The sequence below is a fragment of the Neopsephotus bourkii genome, unplaced genomic scaffold, assembly GCF_033783945.1.
Source record: "Neopsephotus bourkii isolate Nb327-2 ecotype Australia unplaced genomic scaffold, CSIRO-AGI_Nbou_v1 NB_668, whole genome shotgun sequence".
In the NCBI taxonomy this organism is placed as follows: domain Eukaryota; kingdom Metazoa; phylum Chordata; class Aves; order Psittaciformes; family Psittacidae; genus Neopsephotus; species Neopsephotus bourkii.
This window is the reverse complement of record NW_026901167.1, coordinates 130918-158127: the sequence shown is the minus strand read 5'-3', so window position 1 is coordinate 158127 and position 27210 is coordinate 130918. Positions and strand designations below refer to the sequence as shown.

Genomic DNA, 27210 nt, shown 5'->3' with positions numbered 1-27210 from the left:
GCCAAGAGGACTGATCAGGGAAGTCATATCTTTCTCAAGCTATTGCAGATGCCTATGGGAGAGTATGAGGACAAGGGAATTTTATCCCAGTATTTTCCCAGCACACCTCCCCAGCCTCTGGTGAGCCATGATTTCAGGACGTGCCCCAACCCTGGCAGTGTTCAAGTCCAGGTTGGACAGGGTTTGGAGCAAGTTGCTCTAGTTGAAGGTGTCCCTGCCCATCACAGGGGGTTAGAGCTGGATGAGCTTTCCAGCCCAGACTATATTCCTGTATGATTCTATCTGGAGTACAATGGTTATTGTGTGTTCTATTCACAGAATCACAGACTGGTTTGGGAGCTCCCCAGCAGAACTATGTGCTGAGTGGAAAACGCTTTCAGCACATTTAATAGATGTGCTGAATCCTTGTGTTTTGCTGTCATCCTGGGTTAGTTTCTCCTCAAGTTCAGAGTATGTTTTCCAGTACCAACCCACTCCTGTTGGCCTGGGGAGTCCTTGGAGACCGTCTTTGCTTGCTCCAGCATCCTTGCTGAGATGTGCACGTTCACATGGGCATTTTCAGCTGGCAGTCTGGGTGAGCCATCTTGTCGGCAGGTTACAGTGTGAGTGTAACGAGGCAGAAGCGCTGCTGAGTCACTGTGACAAGAGCTGCTCATTAGCTCAACCTGCAGCACGAGAGGGAGGGAAAGCCCTTCCGGGCAGATGTAGGGGAGGCACGCAGCTTTCTAGAAGGGAAAGCGAGCGTAGGAAAGGAGCTGAGGTTTCATAATGGCATTTTCTATTCATTAAGCCACATTCTAAAGACACCAGGGTAAGCTTGGACAGTGATTTTGCTCCTGAGATTGATATTTTATATGTATCAGGGGAAAAAAAGCAGCAGCTCAAAAATCCACCTAAATATTAATGCACACCCAGGCATATGCATCGCCCTGCAGGCACCTATGCCCTGGGTCACAACATAGAGCACCCACAGCAAGTTTAGGAGAGGAAAGTGGCACATTCCTTATTGGCTCTGCTGACTCACAGCCACGTAATCCCGTGTTTGGTGATCTGAATTACAATCCCCACTGAACACGCCGAGGACCTGGCAGTGCTCGTGTTCTCGCACTCTGCGGCTCACACCGTCTGCTCTAGCTCTTATCTGCTTACAACTCCCGCTTGCCAAACACGCTTTGCAACGTGACGGTGAAGAGTTGTGAGTAGCTGGGAGTCCTGGAAGTCGTCCCTCTTTGTTTGATGGCGCAGGGATGAGAAGTGATGCTGGAAGCAAGCGGTGTGTGATCGAAGCGCCAAAGCATCAAACTCTGGTCCAGCTCCAACTCCTGCCAAGGCTCTTTTTTGGCATTATGATGGTTTTGGGTCACTGTGAGCCCAGCGAGCAGTGCAATGGAGTGAAAGTCTGGGCCTTATTTGTTGCACTGGCATTTCAGCCACGTTTCTGAGCTTCCTGAGACCAAAACTTCTGCTCTAAGCAATACCTGAAGTCTGAGCTTATAAAGACTTCCCATCTTTTCATACAAGGACTTCACCACTGATTATTAAATGACTAACAAGGAGAGTGGATGCACTTTAGTCTTTTATCTACTTCGCATGCATGTTATTTATCTTGCAGGACATCAAAACTGCTCTTACACAAACAGCAATTTCCCTGCTGATTTTTAACAGTCATTGCACAGGCATCTAACTGCAGGTCTGTCAGCATCTGGGCAGTGCACTTCATGCTTAGGCTGTTCATATGAAGCCTTATCTCAGAGGGTGCTGAGTATCCTCAGCTCCCACCACTTGCAGCGAGGGATGGATGCTCAGCAACACCTCTGTGGATTTCAGATGCCTGGGGGATGACTTGTAGAGAAAAGCAGCATAATAGCTCCAAGGCTTTCAGCTTCCTGAATCTCCTAATAATCATCCCATGGGAAGGTGATGCCCTCCCTGCTTCTCTGCTGAAGACAGCAAGCAGTCTGCCTCCTGAAATCTGGAACCACACTGATCTCAGCAGAGACAAACACCTGAAGGAAGCAGCATCCATCTCTCTGCCTCACCACTCAGCACCAGCACGTATCATTAGGAAAGACCTGCACGTATGTCATTAAGGAAGACCTGATGCAGGGTACTGCTCTGCTTCTTCAGGTACCTGACTTTCAGGAGCATCTCACATCACAGAGCAGGGCCAGACAGGCACAGCAAGCTCAGCCCAGGCTGCTGGTCCCTTCTGCACAGTCCAGCTCAGAACTAAACCCCAAAACTCATGGTCGGATTCCCCATAATAGGCTGAGCCTGTGAACACAACCTAAGGGAGTACCTGTCTGGGCAGGGCAATCAGGAGCCTGTGATGCTGCATGGAGACCCACCAAGCTTCTCCCATGCTGGGCCCTGGCCAGCATCCTCAGTAAGATGCTGTAAAGTGCACAGTACAACTGTGTGCATCTGCTGAGGTTAGCTGCTGGCATAATTTAGAGCAGTGGCTGTGGTTGAAGGTGCCAGAAAACATTTATCAGTTCAGGCAGGTACCATTTATCCTGCAGTGCCTGGGAACATCCTTAGAGCATGCTCCTGATCCCACACCTCTCCTGCCTTCACAGCGGGAGCAGGCAGGGCTGTCAGCACAAAGCCAGAGCTGCCTTCCTCACTGTGAGGATGCTGCACATTTACCCAGCACAGAGCAAGGTGTTGTGATGAAGAGAAAAACGTGCTGCAGCTGGACTGGAGACCCCATCGCTGAAGAGAATGAACTACATTAAAGTACGGTTTGCACGGTAAAACATGATTTACACTGACATGCAAATTTAACAAGATGAAGCTATTTGATTATTTCCCCTATCTTTTGGTTTGTGCTATCTCCCTGAGGTGGAAAAATGCTCTTTGCCAGTAATTCATTATAAATACCCCAGCCATTCCCCATTAGCTTTCTGTGCAGGTATCAGACTTATATATGCCAATCTATTTTACATACAGAAGACAATGTTAACTGAATGCTCTCTTAGGGTAAATGATAGGTAAAAATCTGCAGAGGGTATTATATCAGTGCTCCTTAAACCCATTCTAGCTCTGTGGCAAAAATAAGCCACGTACAACAGCTCTATTAACTCAGAAATAAGGGACATCCTACAACAGCTAACAAAGCAAGCATAAACAGCTCTGCCATGTAACATACTTCCCAATACCCATCCTACAAAAGGATGAATGCCCCTGAGTTGAAAGGGTGCAGAAGGGGACAGAGTCCCATCACATGCAGTCAAGGTAAAGGACTACTCTTACACAAGGGCTTTCACACCAACCTGGGAGAAGCCGTACACATACTCATGTGTGACACTGTTGTGGTTTACACTATTAAATCAAATGCTTTGGCAGATCACAGGAACCCAGGACAAGACAAGACAGAAAAACAACTCTCTTTACAAGCTGAGTTTCATGGCTCCCGAGACTGGCCAGAAGGATGCAACGATCAGCACCAGTTAGTTTTAGTTTCTGAGAATATATATAGGCTAAACAAGCACTGAATTACATGGGCTGAAATGTTCTATAGGAGAAATCTGTGTTTCGCTGACAATCATTACATGATTTTAAAGACTCTTGACGTGATGGTTCACAGCAAATACACAGTTAGACGTCCTCAGGCTGTCTTCTTCAAATCACTGTATTTTGGTTACACTTCAGCCTATGTGAAATTCAAGCAATACGCCCAATTCACTTCACCCACATACATGTCTTTCCTTTAATGAACTGGTGCTCTGTGTCACTGGGAGCCTCCCCTGTCACATCACGATCACTTCAATGTGAAAGCAGTGGCTCTAGGGCTGAATGCCTGACAAAGAGGTCCTTAAAATACTTTCCACTTTCGGTCAAGACAAGTAAAGAACACAAGGAATGGGCTGTGAACCCTGAAAAGCTCAAGCATAGGGTATATGGTGGTTCATAGAAAGAAAAATAAGCTAAACTAAAAGCCATCCCAAACTACCAAAGGGCATGATTCATTTTGCATTATGTAAAGGCAGCAGTGCCATAACACTGTTTAAGTCATCTTGCAGCAGCACGACACTGGTGCAAGAAGGGATGAATCAAACCCTGTGTTTTCCTTTTAGGTGGATGCTCAAGCATCAAGCAGCGGGAAGAGCTACGGCTTCCCATAGCTCCTGACAGGATCCCTCCAAATAAAACAGTGAGGGTGTGTTCGGCTTGGGAGGTGCAGCTGCACAAACTCCCATCCGTTTTGGCTACATTCAAACACCAAACATGTCAAATGTGGTGTCATTCTGTGATATGAAGACACGTGAGAGGAGGCACACACTGCTCAGTGCAGGGTGAGGCTGTGGGGAGGACCAAGGTCGCTTCCCTTCCCTGAATCCAGGCCTTCTAACATGCTTCTATAACACATGTAGACAATTATGTATTTATTTTAACATCATATCTCTGTTTTTCCTTAGCTGAGCTGATGCCTTATCCCCAAGGAGCTTTTATCATTACATTAAAGATCTTATTTTTGCTGTAACTGACAGATGCTGCAAACTATCTATAAACTCTGGCAGCCAAATACAGATATCTGTTCTCTGCAGATTTATTACACATCCCTGATCCCCTCATGGCACAAATTCATCTCATCCTGGAGTCAAGTCACTGGATCAGAAGCAAACCACACTGGAGGCTAATTCTGAGGTCAGATGCATGAGTTCCTGTTGTGGCAGACTTGAGGAAGGAAGGGGCAAGGCCAAAGCTAGAGCTCAACAGATGAGTGAACTGGATCTGCACTATGAGGGTGCTGAGGTGCTGGCACAGGGTGCCCAGAGAAGCTGTGGCTGCCCCATCCCTGGCAGTGCTCAAGGCCAGGTTGGACACAGGGGCTGGAACTTGGATGAGAGTTAAGGTCCCTTCCAACACAAACCAGTCTGGGGTTCTATGATATTCTCTGCCAACAACTCTAAAGGACTGTGGTCAGGATGCATTTTCTAGGTATGAAGGACACTCCGAATCAACTAATTCCATTTTGTTGCTGTGCAGCCTAAACCTAAAAAATACACCAGAAGGAGCAAAACACAGGAATTCACAACAGTCGCTAAAATGAAATGGAACTGTGATTTAATATTGCAATTTAGTGCAAGATCCATGGAAATGGGACACCTGGTGTGTTACCCCTAATGTGCTTTCCTATGTGAGTGTGGGAAAGCACTTAGCTGAGCCTCCATTTATCCTCCAATAAGCCAGATGTCTTATTTACCTATTTACCAGTGGGGTAATTGCCATGGACTTTAATGGCCTCCTTATCAGGCGCAGTGTTTTCAGGCTAAAAGGCTCTATCAGGTGCAAGGCACAGACAGTAGCACAGGGTGAGGAGCAGGGCTGGCATATCAGTAGGGTGTTTTTCAAGCCATTTACCAAATGAATCCATAACCTTTGGCAATGCAATCTGAAGGAAGCGGCTCTGCACAGACACAAGCATGACTGAAGCGCTGGAGTGACAATAAAACCCAAAGCAAGCGATCATGACATGGACCACAATGTTCTTTCTCCCTATTACATTGCATCATCGATGCTAATTTAATTTCTGTCTGGAAATGGTATAACTATCTGTTATAGTTATCTACACTCTAAGTACATTTCTATTTTTCCCTATATCCTTGTGTCAGGAATTTGTCAGCATTTTGTGGCACTTTTGCTCCTGATTAATCCCATGTTACCATCTGTCTGCTCCTGACAAATCCCATTTGGGAACGCATCCTGTAAGGGCTTGGAAACCCTCAGGATGTGTAGATGGATGTCATTTCCTTGAGCTGATCTGCTCCCCAGACTCCCTGATGGCATCCCTTGAGCAGGTGAGTGTTCAGATGGCATAAATCAGCTGAGCTCTCTTGGGACTCATTTACATCAACCAAGAATCCAGCCCAAAATATAGAGCTATTTCCTACACATCAGACTGACAGGCTGTATCCCTTGCTGAAAGGATCATTATCAGCAAAAGAAATGCTGGAAACACTTAAAAAATGGTGCTGGGACTGCAATTCTGGCAACCTTTTTTGTATAGCAAGTGAAGGAGGGGAAGATGAGATGCTCCTCACCAGCCTTTGTCCGTGCCCTGTGTGCACTGAGACATAAGCAAGGTTTTGCCTGCCAAGCCTGTTTCTTACTATTATTTTAAAGGACAAAATTACCACACCAGAAGACGCCAGATGATAAACCAAAGATTACTGACAACTTGTGTGGAAACTGCCTTTGGCAATGTAGATCAGCATTAAATGCACACCCGTCTTTCTGAAGGGTATTTAGAAATGGAAATCCTGGACACAACAACGTGACAAAAGTCTGTCTAGGGTTGTGCCAAGCCCAACAGAGCCAAGAAGAATGAAAGAATAATAGTAAGAAAATACAGCTGCTGAATGAAGGAACAAAAATGGCCATTGTTACTAATGGAAAAGAGAAGGATGCTACCAGTTAATTTTGCCATGGTATAAACTATTAAATTCATAGGTACTGAAGGATTCAAGGAAGGCACATTGCATGGTAACAGATGAGACCATGTCAAGACCTATCCCTAACCCATGCAGACACCAAAAATTACAACCAAAGTGAATCTCTGAGCTCTGCCTAAGATGACTAAACACTCATAAAGCTAAAAGCTGACCTTGGGTAATAAGGTTTAGAGCTAGGTGTCCCTGCCCATGGCAGGGGGATTGGAACTTGATGATCTTAAGGTCCTTTCCAACCCTAACTATTCTATGATTCTATGATTCTAATCTAAACAAGAGTTATATTCTGCCTCTCCTCCTCACACTGAAGGACAGTAGAAATGATAACTTCATTCTCTCTGTGGTCCTTCTGACATCAGGATCAGGAACGCAGCTGAGGATGCTAATGGAAATGAAACCGCACAGTGCAAAGGGACATTCGCAGTGCAAATGCAAACGACACTGGGCAGCCATAGGACCTACATGTCCTAAGTAAATAGCCAGAGTAAAAAGAAAAGCAGAGTTTGATGCTGTTCACTGAAATCTTGTCCTGCAGCACACCCAGCTCTGATTTGCTTTTGCTCTGGCAGATAGGGGAAAAATATGCAAAGCTTCCCCTTGGATTGCAAAACAAATGAGAGATTTAAATAAGTTTACTTAATTGCTATCAGTATTAAAGGCACCTTAAGGGAATCAGTCACAGAAAAGCATAATTTGTAGTAGATAATAAATTACATTTTCCTCTATTTACCATCCTGGGAAAAATCTGTTCAAGAGTTTATAATTAAAACTCCTGAACATTGTTCAACTAAAGGTTTTTAATTGGAAAATAGTCTATTTTTTAAAACATTCTTTTCCTTTTTCCCTTAAAAATACTGTTTGTTCTCCTCAGAAATGCCACCAAAAATTATTCACTGCCATTCTTCATCAGAACTGCTAATCAAACCTTTCTTTACTCATCAAAAAACTTGAAGCCCTAAGATTTTCACACCTAATTCCATTTCTGAGTCAAACAACAAAAAAAAATTACTTTAATCCCTTACTTTAACAGCAATAAAGATTATATTGGAAGATATGGAAGCATTCAGGCATGTGGGGAATTCATCAAGTTGTCCCTTTCCCTCTGTACCCTGCACTGATTAGCTTCATCAGTCGCAGTGACCACGAGAAAGCATCTTTTCTGTCTGGGGTTTTTGATGTGGGGCTTTTTATTCATTCCCCACTTTGGGATCATTAGTTTACATCAAATGGGTGCAGTCTGATTTTGTGCATCCGTATGGATTCACAGAAAACAAGACTATCACCAGTATACTGAATTTGTAGTTAAATCTTATGTCTATAGGTTATAAGCAGATTCCTTGGAACAGAAAACGAGTAACTCATAAGCTCTTACCATAATTCCAGTGAGAAGAAAATGAAAAGTGTTTACTTACTGATGTATATAGGTATCCTTCACTGTTCATTGCCAGATACAATTTTGTTTGAACCCCCTGAATCGCCACCACTCGTAAACCCACAGGTATGAGGTTAAACAAAGCTAGGAGAGAAAGGAGACAGAGAGCAAAATTAATCCTTTAGAGGATGCAGAGTAAATAGAGAATTAGACCATAATTACCAGAACCAGATAAAAAATGCCCATTAAAGTGTATATTAATTTTAGTGGGTGCTGTAGAATATTGCTATTAATGTGTTCTTCTGCAGCAATTTCCACCAATAGCTCCAAAATTACCTACAGAAGTTATCAATGCATCTCCCCCTTTCTGATGGTGAAACGGAGGCACTGAGAGCTAAAAGGACTCACCTGCCTCATAAGCGGAATCCAGGGTCTGCTGAACTAAACACACTTAATTTGGGATTTTGTGGTTTTCTTTTTTTTTTAAGTCAGTGCAAAAATAATTTAATTCAAACACAAAGTTTCTGAAGATGATCAAAACTTTCTTTTCTTTTCCTTTCTTTTTTTTTTTTTTGCAAATTCAGATCAAATTCAGTACACGCTTTTTGACCAAAAGGAGCAAAATGAAATGCAGGAAAGTTAAAAACCTTCATTAACATCTCAAAAAAGTTTCCACTCAAAACTCATTGGTTTTTTTTCCCTCTTTTTGAGAGGAGAATGGGTGTGAAAAAGCAGAGTTCAATAACTTCCAAATGAAATGAAATGACAGCATATCCTTTAGCTCAAGCCCTAAATCTGTGCTTTCAATTTGAGCTGCTCCGAATGTTCTGCTTGCGTTTCTGCTTGTACACATGCTAATAGTGGCAGTATTTATAAGCAGAGATATGTCTCTTCAAAACTGAAGATTCCGGTTTGTGAAGAGGCAAATTAAATAAGAAATAAGGAAAGAAAAGCAAAGCTCTGCCATAGCTTAGATTCATGGATACATTAAAATTGAACACAAGTAATACGAGTGGAACCCAGCACTCTGTGTTCAACAGTAAAGACTAAAAATAAAGGGAGTTAAGAAAATGTTCAAGAACTGTTCTCATAACCCAAAGCATCTCCTTCCAGTCTGTTGTAGAAATGCAGAGATGGGATGAGGTAATGCCAAGCTGGCTCTTATTTCCGATGGTTTATTACTTGGCTGGAAAACTCTGGTCTGCTCCAGGCTGAGATGTAGTATTTATGGTCACTCTCTGAGGCCAATTTAAACCTGAATTATGGAATTGAACTATTTGTATTAATTTCAAAAGAACAAGCTAAGAATGATGAGCCATTATAAATCCCTTTCTCAGCCTGACAACCCCCAAGTGGTCACACTTAATTCAATGCGAAGTTGCAGCTCGGCAGTGTTTAATATAGAACCTAAATTCTGGGTGTGGGGTTGTCAAGAGTGCGTTAAAAAAGGTGAGAGCAAAAGTACACACGCCCTACTTTGATAAAGGCATGGTCAGAAGTTGGCACTGGGCATTGGGGATGAAGAACTAAGTGCTGGTGAAAAGAGCCCATGTTCCAGCTCTGGTATCTGAGCATCTTGGTCCAAGGCTGAGTGAAGAAGGGGTGCCATAGGTGCCATAGGCTTAGGGCTGGCCCACTGTGATTTACAGGTCTGCTCTGAGGCTGGGGCCTTTGAGCATTGAATTTCCTACAATGGTCACATATAGCAGAGCAGGTGGAAATATCCAGCTAACAAATAATGTGGGAGATCATAAAATCATACCTCTGTTGGGTTTGTTCCCCCTCTCGTACATGAGTTCACATGCAGACACAAACACAGACCCACATGCAGCCCCTCCTCGCACTCCCCTCAAGCAACACAAATACATCCTTTAGTTTTGTGCACTTTTTGGCAAACAAAACTTAGATTTTCAGTGAGTGGAATGCTGAGGGAAATGGATTTCTCATCCATTCGACTAAGTGCTCAAATTTATTTGGGGGAGAAGATATTCCCTGCCTGACTCAGTAAATATTCCCCTGGAGAGTCCTTTTTCGCAGTTCAACCCCCAAAAGCAGCACTGGATCTCTGTGTAGGCAAGAGAGCCCAATTTAAAGCTCAGTATCCAGGCAGAACCTGGAGGTCTCTTTTAAAAGGTGCTTTCTTAATGGTGTGTGTATGAGTTGGGTATTTCCAGCGCAAGGGTGGAAGCACAGGCTCCACTCTAAACAGTGCTACAACCAGCTGAGGACAGGGCAAAGCCTGGGACAGTGGAGAAGATGCAGCTCACAGGGCACAGAGATTGGGTTTAGTGAGCGATCCCTGTGCTCTGCTTGGCAAAGCGAGCAGAGATATGGGGCTGAGCAAGCTCTGAGGGGAGGGCTGGGGCACCCACTGCAATGGGTGCTCAGCTGCTTCCCTCGGCTGCTGAACAGGTTTTCCTGCCATAAACCTACATGCTCTATTTTGAGGTAAGACCGAGGGTTGGGCGCACTCTGGTTTAGGCATCGGTGGGATGAGCAGCTGCCGTGGCACAGATGATGGGAAGTTACAGCAGGGCTGTGGGGGAGTGATGCTGGCTCTGCTGCTGTGGAGGGGAGAGGGACCGGCTGGTGGGGGGGTGCACAGTCTGCCTGTCCTACGCACAGCCAGACACAGCCAGGCTGCCCTAGCTCCCACCTCCAAGGCGAGGAGATATTGGCACCCCTTTATCAACAGCTATTGCTCCCACTGTCCAGCAGCAAGTCCAAGTCTGGCTTCTGTAACAGTGGCTTGTCCATCACCACTGACTGCTGATGGGGCCAGCAGCAGAGCTATGCAGACCCTCACTGCAAGCCATGGACAACAGGTCTGAGATGCTGTCACATTTCTAGGGGTTGACCCTCATATGGGCAGGTGTGACAGAAATAGTGGCAAAAAAAGAAGCCACAGGAAAATAAATTGCTTGCTACTATGATCAATCTGTGCTAGGATAAACTAATGCAAAGTTATTCCCCTCCTAGCCTTTCTCTACGCATTTGCGCTGTTTAAAACAAGGATATAACATCCATCACAATGAAAAACTTGGTGGTGCCTAAGGGAGAGATGATCTTGGCTATGGCCCTGGTGCAATATCCCCTGACAGAGAATTAAAGCTGCAAAATGAGCAGCAGTGGGCCACAGCTGGATTTATGACCATATACATTACTGTGAGGTCTGTGCCATCCTTGGCTTGGCCACCTGGACCTTCACATGCTTTCTGCAGGATACCGTGTCCTACATTTCCTTATTTTATCAGTCTTGAAATCTCTTTTGTCTTGCCAAAATTGGGGGGGATAAATTCTGTTTGATGTAAAACCTTGTCCTATTTAACACACGTAACGAGACAAAATCTGTTCCTCAGCCAGGAAATCCTTTCCACAAGGCACTTCCTCAAATCATGTGGACTCTTGGCTAGAACCAGGCTCTGCTGAGTGCTGCTGCTCCTCAGATCCATATTTCACTTCCTGCCTAAACTGTGCTCCAAAATCTCAGCTCCCTTTTAAACTCCCTATGACTGTGGGATGCCACCTTGCTTTTGTGACCCCTCTGTGCAGCACTGGGTCTGCTCCCAACTCCGGAGCCTAAGGGGATCTTCAGGCAAACTTCCTAGCCAGTTCCAGGTAGCAAGCAATGGAGAGGACTCCTGGCCCCAGGCTGCTGTCAGGAGCAAGCTGGCTCTTGGGGGCTGCAACCTGTCCCCATCCCTACTTTGGATAGGGAAGAATGTGAAGTTAAACAAGGCAGAGCAGAGATGGACGTTGGCTATGGGTTACTCTAAGCAATGCAGCTGCAGAGTCCTAGTGCTGTGCAACCACTCTGTTGGCTGGAGCTGTATCTTAGGATGTTCCTCTTATTGAGGGGAGCTTGAAATATTGCACTGCAAATGGTCTTAAGAGACGGTGAAGGTGGCAAAAGGGAACAGCAATGAGATCCTTCAGGAGCTACAAAGAAGAGAACACATTGGAGAAGAAGGCCCCATGCATTTGGAGAGGACTGCAAGTCCTGTGGCTTCCCCACAGTGCTATGGGGTAAAGGAGAGATGTGTCTGCAGGTATTGGAAGACAGGATTTTAGGGGGCCTGATCCACTTCACACTCACAGGAGCAAGCCATTGGGTGAAGCCCTTATGTGGCCTCTGATCCACAGCATAAATCAGTGTCTTACTAGCTCCACCAAAAATACAGCAACTAAGACAATTTTAGTACTGTAGGACATTCAGGTCCATACATCTACCTTAAATAAAATAAGAGAAGCATCTACTAAAGCATGTGTTTTCTTATGATAAAACTCTCCTCTGGAGCACTCAGATACTGCAGCTCAGATGCAATCATTTCTGGGCTAATGCCATTATATTTAAGTATTCAACATTTTGGAAGGGTGGCATCCAACAACAAGGAGGTTTTATGATTTCCTTTGTAACCTACCAGGTTAAGGTGAATTTAAAGACACAGTGAAAACAAAGATATCTTAGAAACAGACACGTTTGTATTTCCGTATGTTTTATCTCGTTTGGCATCTCAAAATCCCTATTAGAGATCTGATTCTGAGCAAAGTATTGGAATGAAAAAATGCTCTATAGCAAGTATTTCATGCTTCGATGGAAATAGTAAGGTTTGCCTATTTGTTTTAAGATAATTAACAGAATTACCCTGAAATCCTGACAGATCTGCACTGACTTTCAAAGAATCATAAACATGAGATCACTCACTTGAAAGAAAAGCAACGTTTAAGGTCCATAAGGATCATCCTTGGAGTAAATTTTGCAGCTCCACCAAGGAGAGCTCTATAAGATGGCAGCAGCCGCTCAGCATCGCACCGACCTGGTCCTTGTGCCGCGGGTAAGTATGGGACCTGGAGCCAGTGTCCAACAGATCCCATGATTAGGCTCTACCCTAAGGCAAGCACCTTCAGTGGCTGCAGAGGAGACCTCCTCCAGCAGCAGAGCCAGCTCCTTCCTGCTTAGAAGTTAACATAGGGATGCAAAGAGGATTAAAGAGGGTGCGGGAGAAGGCTGGGAGCAAGTGACTGGACAAATAAGATACGATACTTCCTACTGCATCTACCGCTCACTCTGTCATATTCTACCGTCCTGCAAAATGAAACGATGGGTCACCTGCAAATGCTTCTCATATGAAAAGAATGGCACTTAAATCTGTGCTTTGTAACTATTAAAAAGGCAGGTCCGCCTGTTGGTTTGCTGTCTAGTGGCCTGAAATACCTTCTCAAAACTCCTTGTGCCTCCTAACTCTCTTTTCCAGACCAGTAACATAGTGTAAGCTCTGCAAAACACTTGAGTGCTTTATTCACACACACCCAATCTATGTTCGAGGCATCTTTTCCTGTTTTCTATTCATTCTCAAAGTTGAGAACCCCAAAAGACCCAAAGATGGGTCTTTCAAGACGGAAGACCCAAGACAGAAAAGCTGGAGGAAATCTGCTCAAAAGCCGAAGATATAATTAAGTTTAGGTGGGGTAAAAAATAATAGTAATAATAGCAAAATGTGAACTTTAAAATGATGAACTCTCATTGTGTGAAATAACACGGCTCTGGTTGAATGAGCCCCTGTTTCAGAGTGGAGATAGTGTTATTCTATTTCAGGCACTCTGAGTGGGCGAGCAAATTTTCCCTGTTGGAAAAAAAACCCCTCCTAATAAAATCCAAAGGACAGCAAAGAACTTCTCTAGATTACCATGGAGATAACATTTGCTTTGTTTGTCATATGTGTCATCATTACCTCCTCTAGTTCATCTTTTCTATAAGGGATTTTTATTGTGTTTCTCTCAGACCCAGTAAGTCTGGATGATTCCTGCACTTTGAGCACAGTGTTAATGCTGCTTCCACTCAGTCATCCCAGGACAACAGTTTCCAATGGACCTAGATGGGAAGAATGAGACACCACGATTCACGAACACACCATTTATTCTCATGTCACTTACTATAACTACTGTCCTCCTCTTTTGTTCCATCAATTGTTCCATCTGCTTGCAACTGCAAGTGGTATCCTTGCCTGCTGTATAGCTTTGTTACTATACCTTTAAGCTGAGGCTCTGTAAAGAAACAATAGTGAGATTAATGTGGGAAATCCTGATGTGTTGTTCCAAGCGAGCAGGATGCTAAAAAACCAAATCTCCAGGTTTCTTCTCAAGGCTGAGATAACAAAAAAAAGACCCAAACCAAAAGCAGGGCAACCAGCTTTGCAACACTTTTCATTTGGGAGACCACATTTACGCCTATGAAACCGATTGCCAAAATGATTAAACGCCACTTTCGATTGCAGTGTAGGTAGCACAGTATACATTAATCTACTCGCAGTGAATACAAATTCCAGCAGTGTGCTGCTTGGTCTCAGGAGCTCAGCCCTATCTCGTTTAAGATTAGGAATGAGCTGGCAAAGAGCGTATTCCGCCTTTTAAAAAGGTGTGAGTTCTTAAATGGAGAGGAGAAAGAGGACTACTACGATAGCGCTAATAAGAACCATAGTGACAGTTGAGAGCCTAAATATATAGCAGCAAACGCTCAGCACAGGAGCTGCGGCACTTCTAATAAACAAACCCCCTTCCTCGCTGCTCTGAAGCGTACAGAGCATCCGAAGTGATAAACTACTCAATGAACATATGGAAAACGGAGGGGGGAACCCTGAAAACCAGCAATGTGTGGAGCTGCAAAATAAATATTACCATAAGGGCTGAGGTAATTACCTCATCAGCTAGAAGAAAGATCAAAACAACGCATAGCTTGGATAGGATTCGTTTTATCATCACCATCCTCGGATTCACAGCTCGAAAGCGAGATATCTCACATGGTTTCAGATCGTTCTAGACCACAAAGTACACAGCAACAGGACCTGCTGTCAAGTCTGTCATTTCAGATATCTAGGAAATGCACCAGGAGTAATTGCAAAAAAGCTCTACTTCCACTGAATCCCAATGACATCTGCATTGTAGTCACTGCACACAGTTCTGCCTGTCAGGAGGTGATGCACCTCCGCAGCCTGCTCCACGGCATCTTACTTTCTTCACAGATAAGCATACTGTGAAGATACGAGGTGTCATTTCCAACAGCCAATGTCTGGATAAGAGTCCTTGTGTTTGTAACCAAAGACGTTCGGGAGCTCTGCTACTGTGCTTCATTTTAGTAGGAACTGAAGGCAAAAGCTTACAATAGTTTGTGGAAGTGTATCAGTTCCTAGTAGCAACCTTTAATAGGGGTACTACAGATGGATGCACAGTTCTTATCTATTGACTTTTTGACAACAAATTAATCCAGCCCTTACTTTGGCTTTTTAGCTGTAATACATCCCCAAACTGTTTGCAAACAGCGAGACACCTCTTCTGTGCCTGCTGAGAAAGGCAGGTTAAGTGGCCAACAGCATCAATGTTTCAGCACAGGAAAGCGATAGCAGCATTACCAGAGGGTTTTGCTCCTCCCATGTACAAAAACCCCACTCAGATCAGGGACTGAGTCTCCATGCCTGATCTTTTGCCCCTCTGACACAGAGAGCACCGCGTCTGCAGGGCTGCTGCAAGTATGGGATTCCTAGAAAGGAACGGGGCACTGAAGCAAAACTCTGGAAGGTGCCAGCGAAAGCAAAAAGCCTTGCCTGCAATCAGCAAATGAAGCACAGCTCAGGCGTTCTGCGAAGCAGGAAGATAAAACCAGATCTCTAGAGTACCAAGTTATTTAACATACAACTGAAGGAGGTGCATGTGTGGGAACTTCCTCTGCTAACGTCTCCCCCACAAACAAATCACGTGTGTTTGTATATATGTATGTGTAACAGGGAGCCAGGCTACTGAATTACCAGTACATGGGTGCACACGGGTGTGCAAGTGTGGCAGAGAGCAGTGGTGTGGGTTATCCAGATATACCAGATCAACATGAAAGGGGAAGGGACTGGCATGAGGTACCCATGTCTCTTAGATCATACAACCAGGAATGACAATACCTGCACCTTCAGTATACCAACCCTGAGACACCGGTCCCCTCTTCCCCACACCTGATGCACATCCATCCCAGTTTGCATTCGATTAAACCAACCAACCCCCCAAAGACATAACCCTTGCCAACCTGGTCGCCTTCTTCGCCTCTTCTTGGAGCCAAAGAGTTTGACCCTGGAAAACACATTCAACTTGTTCTTGTCGCAGCTTCCCTTGCTCTTGCTGGGGCTGTTGACACACTTACAGGCATTGGACTTCTCCCGCTCCCTGGCTTGTCTCTTCTGGCGGATCAGGGAGCTGGCGATGGCTGCAGCCATGGCCGCCACCGCCCCGGCACCACCGGCGGGTCAGGCGCACGGGGTGTGCTGGCCGGCCACGGGTGCCGCAGCCAGCATGCTGCTCGGCCTGTCCCCAGTGCCAGGGACACTGCCGGGCGCCTCGGCCAACGCCACCCACCTCCAAGTGGCTTGGGAGCCCAGGAGACACCGGCGGAACGCTCGCACCACAGCCCCGGCTCGGGATGCAACAGTTTAGCTCAAGCGTTTTTGTCCGCTGAGATCTTCCACCTGTATGGGGCTTTTCTGATGCTTGCTTTTTCCTCCCAACTCGGAGCAGGGGAAAGTTTGCAGGCGGAGGGGAGCGTTTCTACGGAGATGGAGCGGATCACTTGCAAGACATCCCTGCGAGCTCCTCCAGACGCGCTATTCACATGCAGACAGGGCACATCCGCTTGGTGCAAGATCATCGCATCTCTCCCAGCCCTGATTTCTCCAGTTAACTTTTCTCCCCACCCATCCCCTCCCCATTCAAATCCCAGCAGACACCTGTTAGACTCCAGCAGGGGCTGTCCAGTTGCAGGGGCGGGGGTGGTCTGGATCCTTTCCCCCCCTCTTCTCCCTTAGGACGACATCCGAAGCAAGTGGTGGTGGAGGCGCTGGGAGGAGGTGCCGGTGCCTGGAGCCTCGGCTGCCTGCTGCTGAATGCCGCGGGAAGCCTCTTCCCCTCCGCTCCTCACGGGTGCCGCTGCCAGCGCAGCCTCCCCTCCACGGACGAGCTCTGGTTTGGCATCGCCACCCCTGTCACCAGCCCTGTCGCGCAGCCGGGGCTCCCCGCACGCCCGGTCGCCGACAGCTCCGCGTCGCGACTGCCGCAGCCGGAGCCCTCGGCAGCGATGCGCGGACCCGCAGCACCCCGCGCACACACACCCGCGGGTGTGCGCTGGGTGCAGAGATGAGGCAACGCAGCAAGCCCCTTATCACCACCCTCCCCTCCTCCTCCTCCTCTTCCTCCTCCTCCTTTCCCAGCGAGCGCTCGCTCTCGTTGCGGAGGGGTCCCCGGGGTGCAGGCAGGGGGGCTCAGCGGGACCTGGTGCACCCCGGCTGCCCACCCTCGCCGGCCTCACGGGCTGGGAAGGGGGGGACGGGACCCGTTTGTGACCGAGCCGCCTCCTGGGGTGGTGCAGACACCCAAACAGACGTGACTGCGGTGAGCAAAGAGCTGGCACCGCGCTTGGGGCAGCGGAGCGATGGCAGCACCTGGCTGGAGCGGAAAGGCGGCTCGGGGGGTAGGCAGGGGGGCTCCAGCCATAGCTCTCCCCTGCCTTTCTTCATCCTTATAGGATGGCCCCCTCCCTGCCTCCGTGCTTTATTAGAGGCTTTTTGCCTCTCCCGCCTCCCCAAAGCTGCTCTCAGCTCCAGAGACTGAAAAATCCCCCAGAAAGACCAATTTTCTCATCTTTGCCATGTTCTCACTCTTCCTTGTGCCCCCCCTCCGAGGCCAGCCTCTCAGTGTGGGCCAGGCTGCGGGGGTACCAGAGCAGGGAGAAGCAGCGGTGCCGCGATGCTGGGAACAGAGCCTGGCTCTGCGCTGTGGTTAATGCCCTGCCGTAGTTACTGCCCTGCACAGCAGACACTGAACCCTGCACACAGCCACGCTCCAGGACATAGGAAGAAGGATGTCCTGGGGGTCTCTTTGCAGCTCACTCCCTCTCCTCTCCTTTTAACAGCTAGAGCCTAAAATAAAGCCCTTTCAGGCTAGAAACAGCAACAGAGACTCGAAGCCTTCAAGACAACGACTATTGAGAGCATTTATCCCTGAGGCAAAAGGGATTCCAATGGCTTGGAGGCACTGGGGCAGGGTGGGATGTCCTGTGAGTGGAGAGGGGAGGCCGTGGGCTGGTTCCTTGCAGGAGCTGAGCTCAACTGGGGCTACAATGGCAAACGCCCAGGGCTCCACGGGGGCTATTGAGACAGAACCCATGCAGGTGGGTTGGTGGGACAGCACCAGCTTCCTGATGCACTTTCAGACTCAGCCAGGCTTCCCAGGACACCTGCCTCTTCTTCCTCTCCTCCACATGCCCTTGGCAAAGCCAAGGTGCTCTCCCCTCCCTCCCTGGGATCCCAGGCAAGCCCATTGGAAACCATGCCACCCAACAGCTTCACTCCAAAGAGCTCAACTCAAAACCTGTGTCTCTGCATTCCTGTCTTTCCCTGGACTAGAAACAGCTCACCAGGGGTCCAACCCTGTTTTCTTCCAACTGGGAACTCCTGCACCAACCAAACAGGTTGCATGGCCAAGCTTTAACAACAGAAATGCCCATAAGGCACAGGTTTTAAGACCATGTCTGACTGAAAGTACTACGTGTTCTACCACAGTTTGAGACCTCAGCAGCTGATGTGCTACGCTGAACTTGGCAGCCCCTCACTCCTATCCACAATGCCTCTTTTCTGCAAGAAATAGATGTGTGCATGTACTCCTACACGTATAGGTGTTTACACACGCTCACCTTTGTTTGTGAGGCACTCCACGGCATCCGCATCTACATATTAAACAAAACCTGCTCATTTCTTATTTAGGTTAAACCGTAGGGTAAAAATAACTGCAATTCACAAGTTCCACCACTACCTTCATCTGCCAGTCCACATAAGACATGTGAAATCCAACCCAAGAGACAGACAGTTGGCTATTATTAGTAATAACTCATCCTACTCAACTCACCAGTAACGTACTATGAGTTTTGCCATCTTTCCACTTCCAATGCAGTCATGAGCGAGACTTGTTTTCCCTAAGACTAAATGTTCCCTGCTTGGAAAAGCAGCGTTTGATCTTCAGATCAAAGTGAAGCTGCCTCACTGTGCTCTGTCCTATAGGTCAGAAGACGTTTCATGGTCCCAATGACTAACCAGAACTCAGGCTTCGGTTAGGCTTGAAAATCCTAGGGGAAAGCAGGATATAAAAGCAGAATTTGGGATATCTTTCTGCCAGGATTCCAGCCCGCACGCCTTAAATCCATAATGGAAATTAATTTGCACAAATGTTCCTTGACAGATAACTAAAGAGAGGAATAAAAATAGCCCCTATGCATAATCAGATTTAGGTTTCAAAAACAGCCCTCCAGGGTTTTTTTTTGCCTGATCAGCCTCTCCATCTCTCAGTACTCCTACAAACATGTCTTCATTTACTATAAATGGATCATGAAAATGAGGATCTTGTTGGGAAAACGTCTTTGGTACAGGACCAGTCTTTGGATTACTTCAGTGTTACAGATATAAAAATCCCAAGGAACAGCTTTATTTTCTTTGAACAGCAAGAGCTGTTCACTCCCCACCATGCTAAAAAGGCACAATAAAATCATAACATTCCAAGTGACTTTTTGAATGTAGAGGCAATTGGATACTCCTTGAACATCCATCCTCTTTCTTTGTGTCTAGTATTGTAATGGGGCACCCTTAAAGCTAAAGAGTAAATTGCCAGCCCCATTTCAATCATGAATTAAACACCTCTTAAGAAATCACCATGGAACTGACTCGCATAGTTACTGTTGGAGAGAGCATCTTCATGGACACGGAGCTGGATCTGACCCTGTTTTGACACAGACATGGATCTCACCTGCTTTTGATTTACGTTTTTTCCTCCCAGTCATCTGTTGAGTTTATGCTGATGGTTTTCGACCTGATTCTGATCATTAAAACCCACTTGAGCCTCCGGAAGTTGCCTGGATTGGGGAAAAGTAAAGCCTACAATTTGGTACCGCAGCCCCTGAACCGGGACTGGATTTTTGACTAATGCAGGACATGGTTATTTCAACCAACACCAAGTGTGCTGCCTTCACTGCCTGGCTCCTGCAGGGAACGGCATCAACCTCACACCACTGGTCCAAACTGAAGCACCAGTGGCTGTTTCACCAAATAAGAGGGAAGAGCAAACCCTCTGGATTTAGCTCCATCCTCTTTGAACCATTTGTGCTCTGGCAGGTCTCAGACCACTGCTGGTCCCTATAAGTTTGAATCCATCCTGAGAAGAATTATAGTAGGTCCTATATAAACAGGTGGATGCTGAGCAAAACCAACCCTCACAAAAACTGAGACTGGATGAAAACCACAAGGCAGCTCCAGACCTCCCTGTCATGAAACAAGCATCAGGTTTTGACAAGCCACAACAGCTTTGCAGCATGCCTGGTGCCAGCTGCAGCCTGTGAGCAGAGGAACTCCTATTTCCCCACTGCCAGTCTCCTGTGCGGTGTTGGCACATGAATGGTGACAGATGTGATGGAGCACAGAATGGTGTGTCAGTGCAGCATCACTGTCACAGAAGGGAACAGGTGGAGGAGAGGCAGCACTTTCTGGCTGCTTCTTCAAGTACACTGGTGATGGGCACATGAGCGCAACAAGAGACTCACTGAGGGACCCAAGTGCTCTGCATCCTATAATCGCAGACTGGTTTGGGTTGGAAGAGACCTCAAAGCTCATCTGTTTCCAACCCCCGTGCCACAGGCAGGGACCCCTTCCACTGGAGCAGCTTGCTCCAAGCCCCTGTGTCCAACCTGGCCTTGAGCACTGCCAGGGATGGGGCAGCCACAGCTTCTCTGGGCACCCTGTGCCAGGGCTTCCTCACAAGGAAGAACTTCTTAATATCTAATCTTATAGGTCCTATATAAACAGGTGGATGCTGGGCAAAACAAACACTGCATGAAATCAAGACCAGAAGAAGAATCACAAGCCAGCTCCAGGCCTTGCTCACCCCAACACAAACCCCAAACCAACCCTCTACATCTATAAGCCTGAAGCTGCTTTAGTGTGTCAGAAAACACGAGGCTGGCACAGGATGTCAGGATTCCATCCTCAGGCACTTCTGTTCTTGCTGGAGTAATGTGTTACTGTAGATACAGAACAAGCAAAAAGAGAAAAGGTTCAGGACTCAGATCTGTAAGTTTACATTGCCCCAAAATAGGAATTATTTTATCAAAAGTGCCACCGGAATCACTTCTCTCTTCCACGTTGAGATAAACAAGACTCCACTGAGCCGGGTATGACACAGCAGCACCGAGGCCCCCAGTGATTTTTCCCTCTTCTAAGTAAACAGAATTACTATTCACCAGGAAGCAGAGCTGCTCAGACCCGAGCCCCGCATCATTTAGCTCCTCTGTGAAGCATCCCGTGGAAATGACTCAGCCTTTCCTCTGCAGCCAGCTCCGTGCTGGACCCGGGCGCTGCAGAGCCCGGCTCACTACCCCTCAAAGCCTAGTTCTACCCCACACAGGAGCCAAACGAAGTCAGCTTGAGGATTACTGCTCAGTTCAAGGTCCAGAAAGATATTAGTGGAAGAGCCGGGCCTCCAGGCAGCTCCAGACTAACAGCTCCAAATTGAGGGTATTTTAATCAACAAAGCAACAGGGCTACCATGAAATTAATCTCAGTGGTAAAGACCAGCTTCAACAACCAGCTGCAGACTTTATATAAGCTGTACTGCTGTAAACAGAAGTATTTTATGTCGAGAGAATAGGGGCACTTGTGAATAGTGACATGGATGCTCCCACGTGTGTCTGTGCTGTGGTTCTTTGCACAAGAGCACTGTGCAGCCCTTCTCAGTGACAGGAAGCAAACCAAACTAGATTCCTGTGACACCAAAGCAGACGTGTCACCTGGACCCACTCCCTCTGAAATCCCACTTGTTGTGCAAGGCATTAGACACCTTGGGGGATTTTTTGTCTTCTTGGTGCACAGAATCGTGAACCCCAACACCAGCAGAGACACCAGTACAACTGGTGCACAGTGGTGGATGTGCCAAAACTGGCCCCCATCCAGCAAAGAACAGAACCACGTCCCTGTCTTCGATGGGTGAGTCATCTCCCTAAGACTACCAAGTTAAAATATAATGATGTGCCTATGCATTTCAGAAGGTTCTCATGCCCTAAGCCTGTTCTCTAATCAGATCTGAATGAGTTTGCTAGGAAGAGGTTCACTGCCCTGACAAGAATCTGGGCCTCTTCATGGCTGATATGCCCCACTACATGCTCAGGATGGCCATGACGTCTCACACCAAGAACACCAGTTCCCTTTCAGATCCTCAGAGCAAATATTAATGACAGAAATCCCAGTTCTGCCCCATCCCAGCTGTGAATCCAATTCCTTTATAGCACTGTCTCAGTTAAAACTGGGTTTGATCTGACCTGGTGGTGCAGGCAAGTTTTGGAAAAGGAGGGCATTGTTTGAAGGGAGAAAAAGGGAAATCTTTTTGCCTGGGTTAATCCATATTCAGTCCTCCCAAAATGTCAACCACAAAAGCTCGTCTTTCCGGCGCATAAAAGATCAGTGCCAATCAGCTGGGAAAGGTCAGAGAACAAACAGAAGAGATCAGCTCCCCCAGCTCTGTGGGCTCCCACATTGGGAACACGTTATTCCAGTGCCCCAAGGGGCCCAACCTGAGGCAGGAACTTGCAGCAGTGACCGACTGATTTCTCTCTGCCCACCACAAAGCCCCAGCGAAAAGCACTCCCACATCAGTATGCACAGGAGTAGCTGTTCACTCACCTCTCAGCGTGATGACTCTTGGAAACATCAGTGTAAATGACAGCATATCATCCCTGGAATATTTACATCTCAGCATGGGACACACGAGAAGCGCGGGCTATGTGCCTCTGTCAAACTTAACATAAGGCCACTTTACACATGACAAAACACTGTAAATGGTCCTTTGCAGACCCAAAGCAGGTTGCCTGGAGATTGTCACTCCTCAAACGGACCTTTTCCCACCTTTTCATAGAACTGATGGCTCATCTCTTGTCAAGAACTTGACAAAATCAGACAAAACTGAAGCCTCTGAGAGTTCTCCTCCTACCACTTGCACCCAACCATTTATACCAGCTTCTCACAGCCTTTGCTTTGCTCAGAAGTTAACTTCTGCCTTACTTCACATCATCATGGAGCCCAATGCATGCAATGGATGCCAGCCTTGCTGGGTTAGTGATATTAGGATCCATCTGTTTTCTAATAATGAAACCAAATGACCTGTGGTGGGACCAGAAGAGCCTGGCTGTGATTCTTACGTGACTGCTGAGATCATGGCACCAAGTTCACACAAAGGAAAATGTGAACAGAGTTGGCCCCCAGTGAAAGGGATGTTGAGGGAAAAGTGCCATGCCCTGGCTGGAGGCAGGGATCTCTTGGAGCTAGACCTTGCACTGGGATGATGCTTCTGCAAGTGGGCATTGTGCTGTCAGGGAACTGGAACCAGTTTACACCAGCAAAAATGCTTGTCTCTGTTTCAGTAACCAGAAGGAAGGCATATCCCTGAGAACTAGAAAAAGGGCCATGAGTCAAAACTGTGTTCTGCCTCTGTTTACCTTGTAATCCTCATGGTATCAATAGTGACATATCGAGAGATACATGCCCTAAGCTCAGTCATGCACAAGTTAGGTTTGTCTAAGCTCATTGGACTGAATATCTGGCTGTACAACTAAGAAGGAAGAAAGAAAGGCACTTCCAGATGGCAATTCATGCCCATCCCCAAAAAGCACCATTATTTTCACAGCTGCATGAAGGAAAACACCACCTCTGCCTCACTGAACTATTGTTGTAGGGTGATTCATGCTGTAATCTACCTAATGCATCTTTACAGTAAATAGTATTTACCACCACCAAACCTAAGAGTAATCACTTAGTGAAGGTCCATGTAGCTCAGCCTCTTGCTTCTGGCAGTGCTCAGTAACACATGTGCATATAAACCCAGCCCGAGCAGTCACGCAGTTGCACTTCCCACACACAGATACCTTCCAGCAATTGGTCTCGTGACACCTCCAGGCCTAGCAGGAGCTGCTGCTGGCGAGAACAGAGCAAAGGTGACATCTATAAATCACACAGGGATTTTGAGGTGAAAGATACAACGTGAAGCAAGCAGAGGGGAATTCGTCAGCACGAGTTAGACGCACTTTCTGCAAACATCTCTCACAAAGAACATCTGCCAGTGAAACAGGAATGAGAAGCACAAGCCAGCATTTGCTGCACTGGGTTTAAATAGGTCTGGAGACTGGAAAAATTGTGTATGCAAATTCGACATAAGCAAATTAGGAGAAATTCAGAGAAGTCAATTCAGAGAAGGAGGCTAATAGCAGAACAGCTGCTGCTGCTCCCAGCATTCACATTAGGCGGCTGGAACAGTTCTGGGGACTCAGCCCTCACCAGAAAGCACAGGGAGGTTTTGTTGCTATGCAGAGAAACAATGCTCAGAAATCAGAGGAGCAGAAGCTGCCTGAGCTGAGCACTGTTACTCCTCGCTTAAGTCCAGCTGAACTACAACAGGGACACATTTGTTGGTATAGCAAGTAGATAACTGCAACTTATAGCTCAATTTTCACCTAAAATCACCATGAAACTCATAGATTAATCCATAGAAGTAAAAGCAAATATAAATCATGATTTTAATTAAATTTCCAGTCCATATGTGTGGCCTTCCCCACTCCTCAGTCACACTGCTAAATCATGCTCAGTTAAACTCACAGCCGAGAAACCATACTTAGCAGATGATGATATAGGAGCAGGATTTCTGTCCTCTGCCTTCAAACCTCTTCCCTTTGTTCATCATTCTCACTTCTACACCTCTTCCTGCAAGGATCTTCATTCCTTGTTTCATTAGCAATTACAACATGTTTCTAATGAGCAGTAGCCTCAAAACCCATCAGTATCTCAATGTCCTTATCCTTTAGCTGAGCTCAATTTAATCCTGTTTACAAACAAGCTTGCTTTAGCTTCATCTACAACACAACATTCCAAGGCCTGGGAGCTGTTCTTGGGAAGAAACAACAAAGAGCAGAATTAGATTCCAAGGCACAGAACTAAACCTGCTGGATTGTAAGAAGCTATCTTGCCTGATCTTTCAACGTTATTCCACTCAGCCCACTGCATGTAGCTGTAACGAAGGAAGACCTCCATGCATTGTCTTGTCTCCTATATGGGGCTGTTAGGAGAAGTTAAGGAGTCTAATTGTAACAGTGTCTGTTCAGCTGCACAGATAAGACATGCAGCCACACACAAGCCATGGAATTCTCCAGTGCCCTGTGAGGCCTGCGGGTATTCCCAAGAAGTTCTCCTCATACGACTGAAGCAAGGAATGCGGCTCCTAGAAGTTGCCGGTATCTGTACCTCCTTCAGACTGGAAGTGGAACTGGGCATTTCAAACCCTTCAAATATGAGTTCTACATTCATAATACAGGTGGGGTTTTTCTGCCTTTCTTCTTCCTGACTTGCAAATAAGAGCAAACCCAAGATGCTTCAGCAATCCTGAGGTGCCCAAACACCAGGGAATCACAGTAGAGCTGTTAATGCTGGGAGAAACTTCCACCCTTTAGGGTTTTTTTTTCCAGCTCTGTAATATAAGAAATGTCTTACTCAGTGACTGTATTTTTAAACCATTATTGCCATAAATTTTAGCCTACTTAGAAAGGTCTGACGTAAAGTCTTTTCAGGAGGCTTTTGGCAAAACACTGAGTTTCCTGTACAGGAAGCATGCTGTAGAGCATTGATTTGTAAACAGTCCCAGACCAAACAAATGGGACAGGTTTCCAGTACATTCAGTCGAAAAGTCAAATGCATAAAACGACTGTTAAAACCAGAAACAAGAGAGACACCTAGAGATGGTTCTTGTAACTACCCCGCCAAGGTTGTTCACTTCCTTTAGCTTTGGGTCGATCCCTGGTGATGTTTAATTACACCATGGGTAGGGGGTGTAATTAACAAAGAGAGGAGAGGGGGGACACATCGATGAGCTGCGGCTATCCGTGGTGTTGAATCATGGTACCGCTCCGCTGTGCTGACCCCCCAACAGTGCTAATCCATGGTTCTGAACCCCCGTGCTAAACCCAGCCCTGCTGCCCCACATCCCACCCCACACACCTTCCAGCTCTACGGAAGGAGTCCATAGCCCTTCACACCAAGTGTGCAATCAGGATCCACACAACCAGTCACCACCATTTCTGTTGTATATTGTGCCGAGGTGACATAATCCCCAAAAGCTAACCTAGAGCAAAAGCTTTTGATGGTTTCAGACCCACATCATCCTTACCACTATCAGGCTATAAAAACTTAGCCCTTTTTTTTGAAAGAGCAAGACATTTACTCATTAATAATCTGGATTGCATATTAAGTGATTATATTTTGTAAATACATTTTTAACATGCCAAAACCCGCTGCAGATGACTTACTTCACATTCTACACCTTATATCCTTAGATTTACTATACTAATTTCAGAGAGAAAAAGAAACATGGGTGCCGCATGCAAAGTCATATAAGTTGTTTGCTAATCAAGATGACTTATTCCTAATAAAGAATGATATATGACCCAGACAGTCAATATCTCCCAGTTAATATCTCACTCTCTGTACACACTGCCTATCAGATTATTGTTTGATATTGGGGCATTTTCCAACAGTCCTTGGATTTGTTTTTCTCTCCCAGCCGTAGGGCGTTGGTTCTTACGGTAATCTGATCATTTCGTGTACCAAACGCAGAGAAAACATTTTTTTTCCTTATTAAAGAAAAACAAATTAATCCTCATAAGCCTTCAGCTAAAACATTTTCAAAAGAATAGAGAATTGCTGATGGTTTTGTATTAGAAATGTTTTCGAGTTATTAACACGGTAACAAGATTGCCCTCAGTGAGCGTTAGGCACAGTACGCTCGTGAAAGGCAATTACAACAGAATTGGAACCATTGTTTGTTTCACTTTAAAGCAAGCTTTATACCTCACAAAAAGCTTCAATACAAAATCACAAAATACATGGCATGGATGTTTAAAAGGCCACAAATTCAATCCGAGCAACATTTGAGATTCGTATTAAAACAGGACGAATTTTCCAGTTTAGCAGCTCATTCAATATATTTACAGTTCCAATCAGCAGGAATTAACAGTAACACCTGCCTTTTCCTTCTTAAACAGCGTCTTTTTAGAGTCACCAAAGAAAAATCACTAAGTCAAAGAACAAACATATTCTAAATATTAATAAATATTAAACTTTAATTTCTGTGTATAGTTTATCACCTCTGCAGAGGATCAGTAGCCAAGGAATACCTTATCATTTTTAATTGTAAAAATATTGCTTAAATACATCTTACCTGAATAAGACTTTCTTAACCCCAAAGCCATGCTGCCTTACGAGCTGCTCCTACCCAGACAAT

At 46.1% G+C, this 27210-nt stretch overlaps 1 protein-coding gene across 2 annotated transcripts in view; it reads right to left on the bottom strand.

The window, feature by feature from the left end:
* Positions 1–27210, bottom strand: part of FGF13 (fibroblast growth factor 13) — a 113323-nt gene that overhangs the window by 40484 nt on the left and 45629 nt on the right. The window contains exons 1-3 of one of the 2 annotated variants that reach the window (XM_061353184.1): positions 15893–16564; positions 13762–13872; positions 7868–7971 (exon numbers count right to left, since the gene is read on the bottom strand). In XM_061353184.1, coding sequence (XP_061209168.1) covers positions 7868–7971; positions 13762–13872; positions 15893–16079 — 402 coding nt within the window. In that variant the 5' untranslated portion in view covers positions 16080–16564. Of the gene's footprint in view, positions 1–7867; positions 7972–13761; positions 13873–15892; positions 16565–27210 lie in introns of those variants that run through there. The other variant, XM_061353185.1, reaches the window with a different exon arrangement.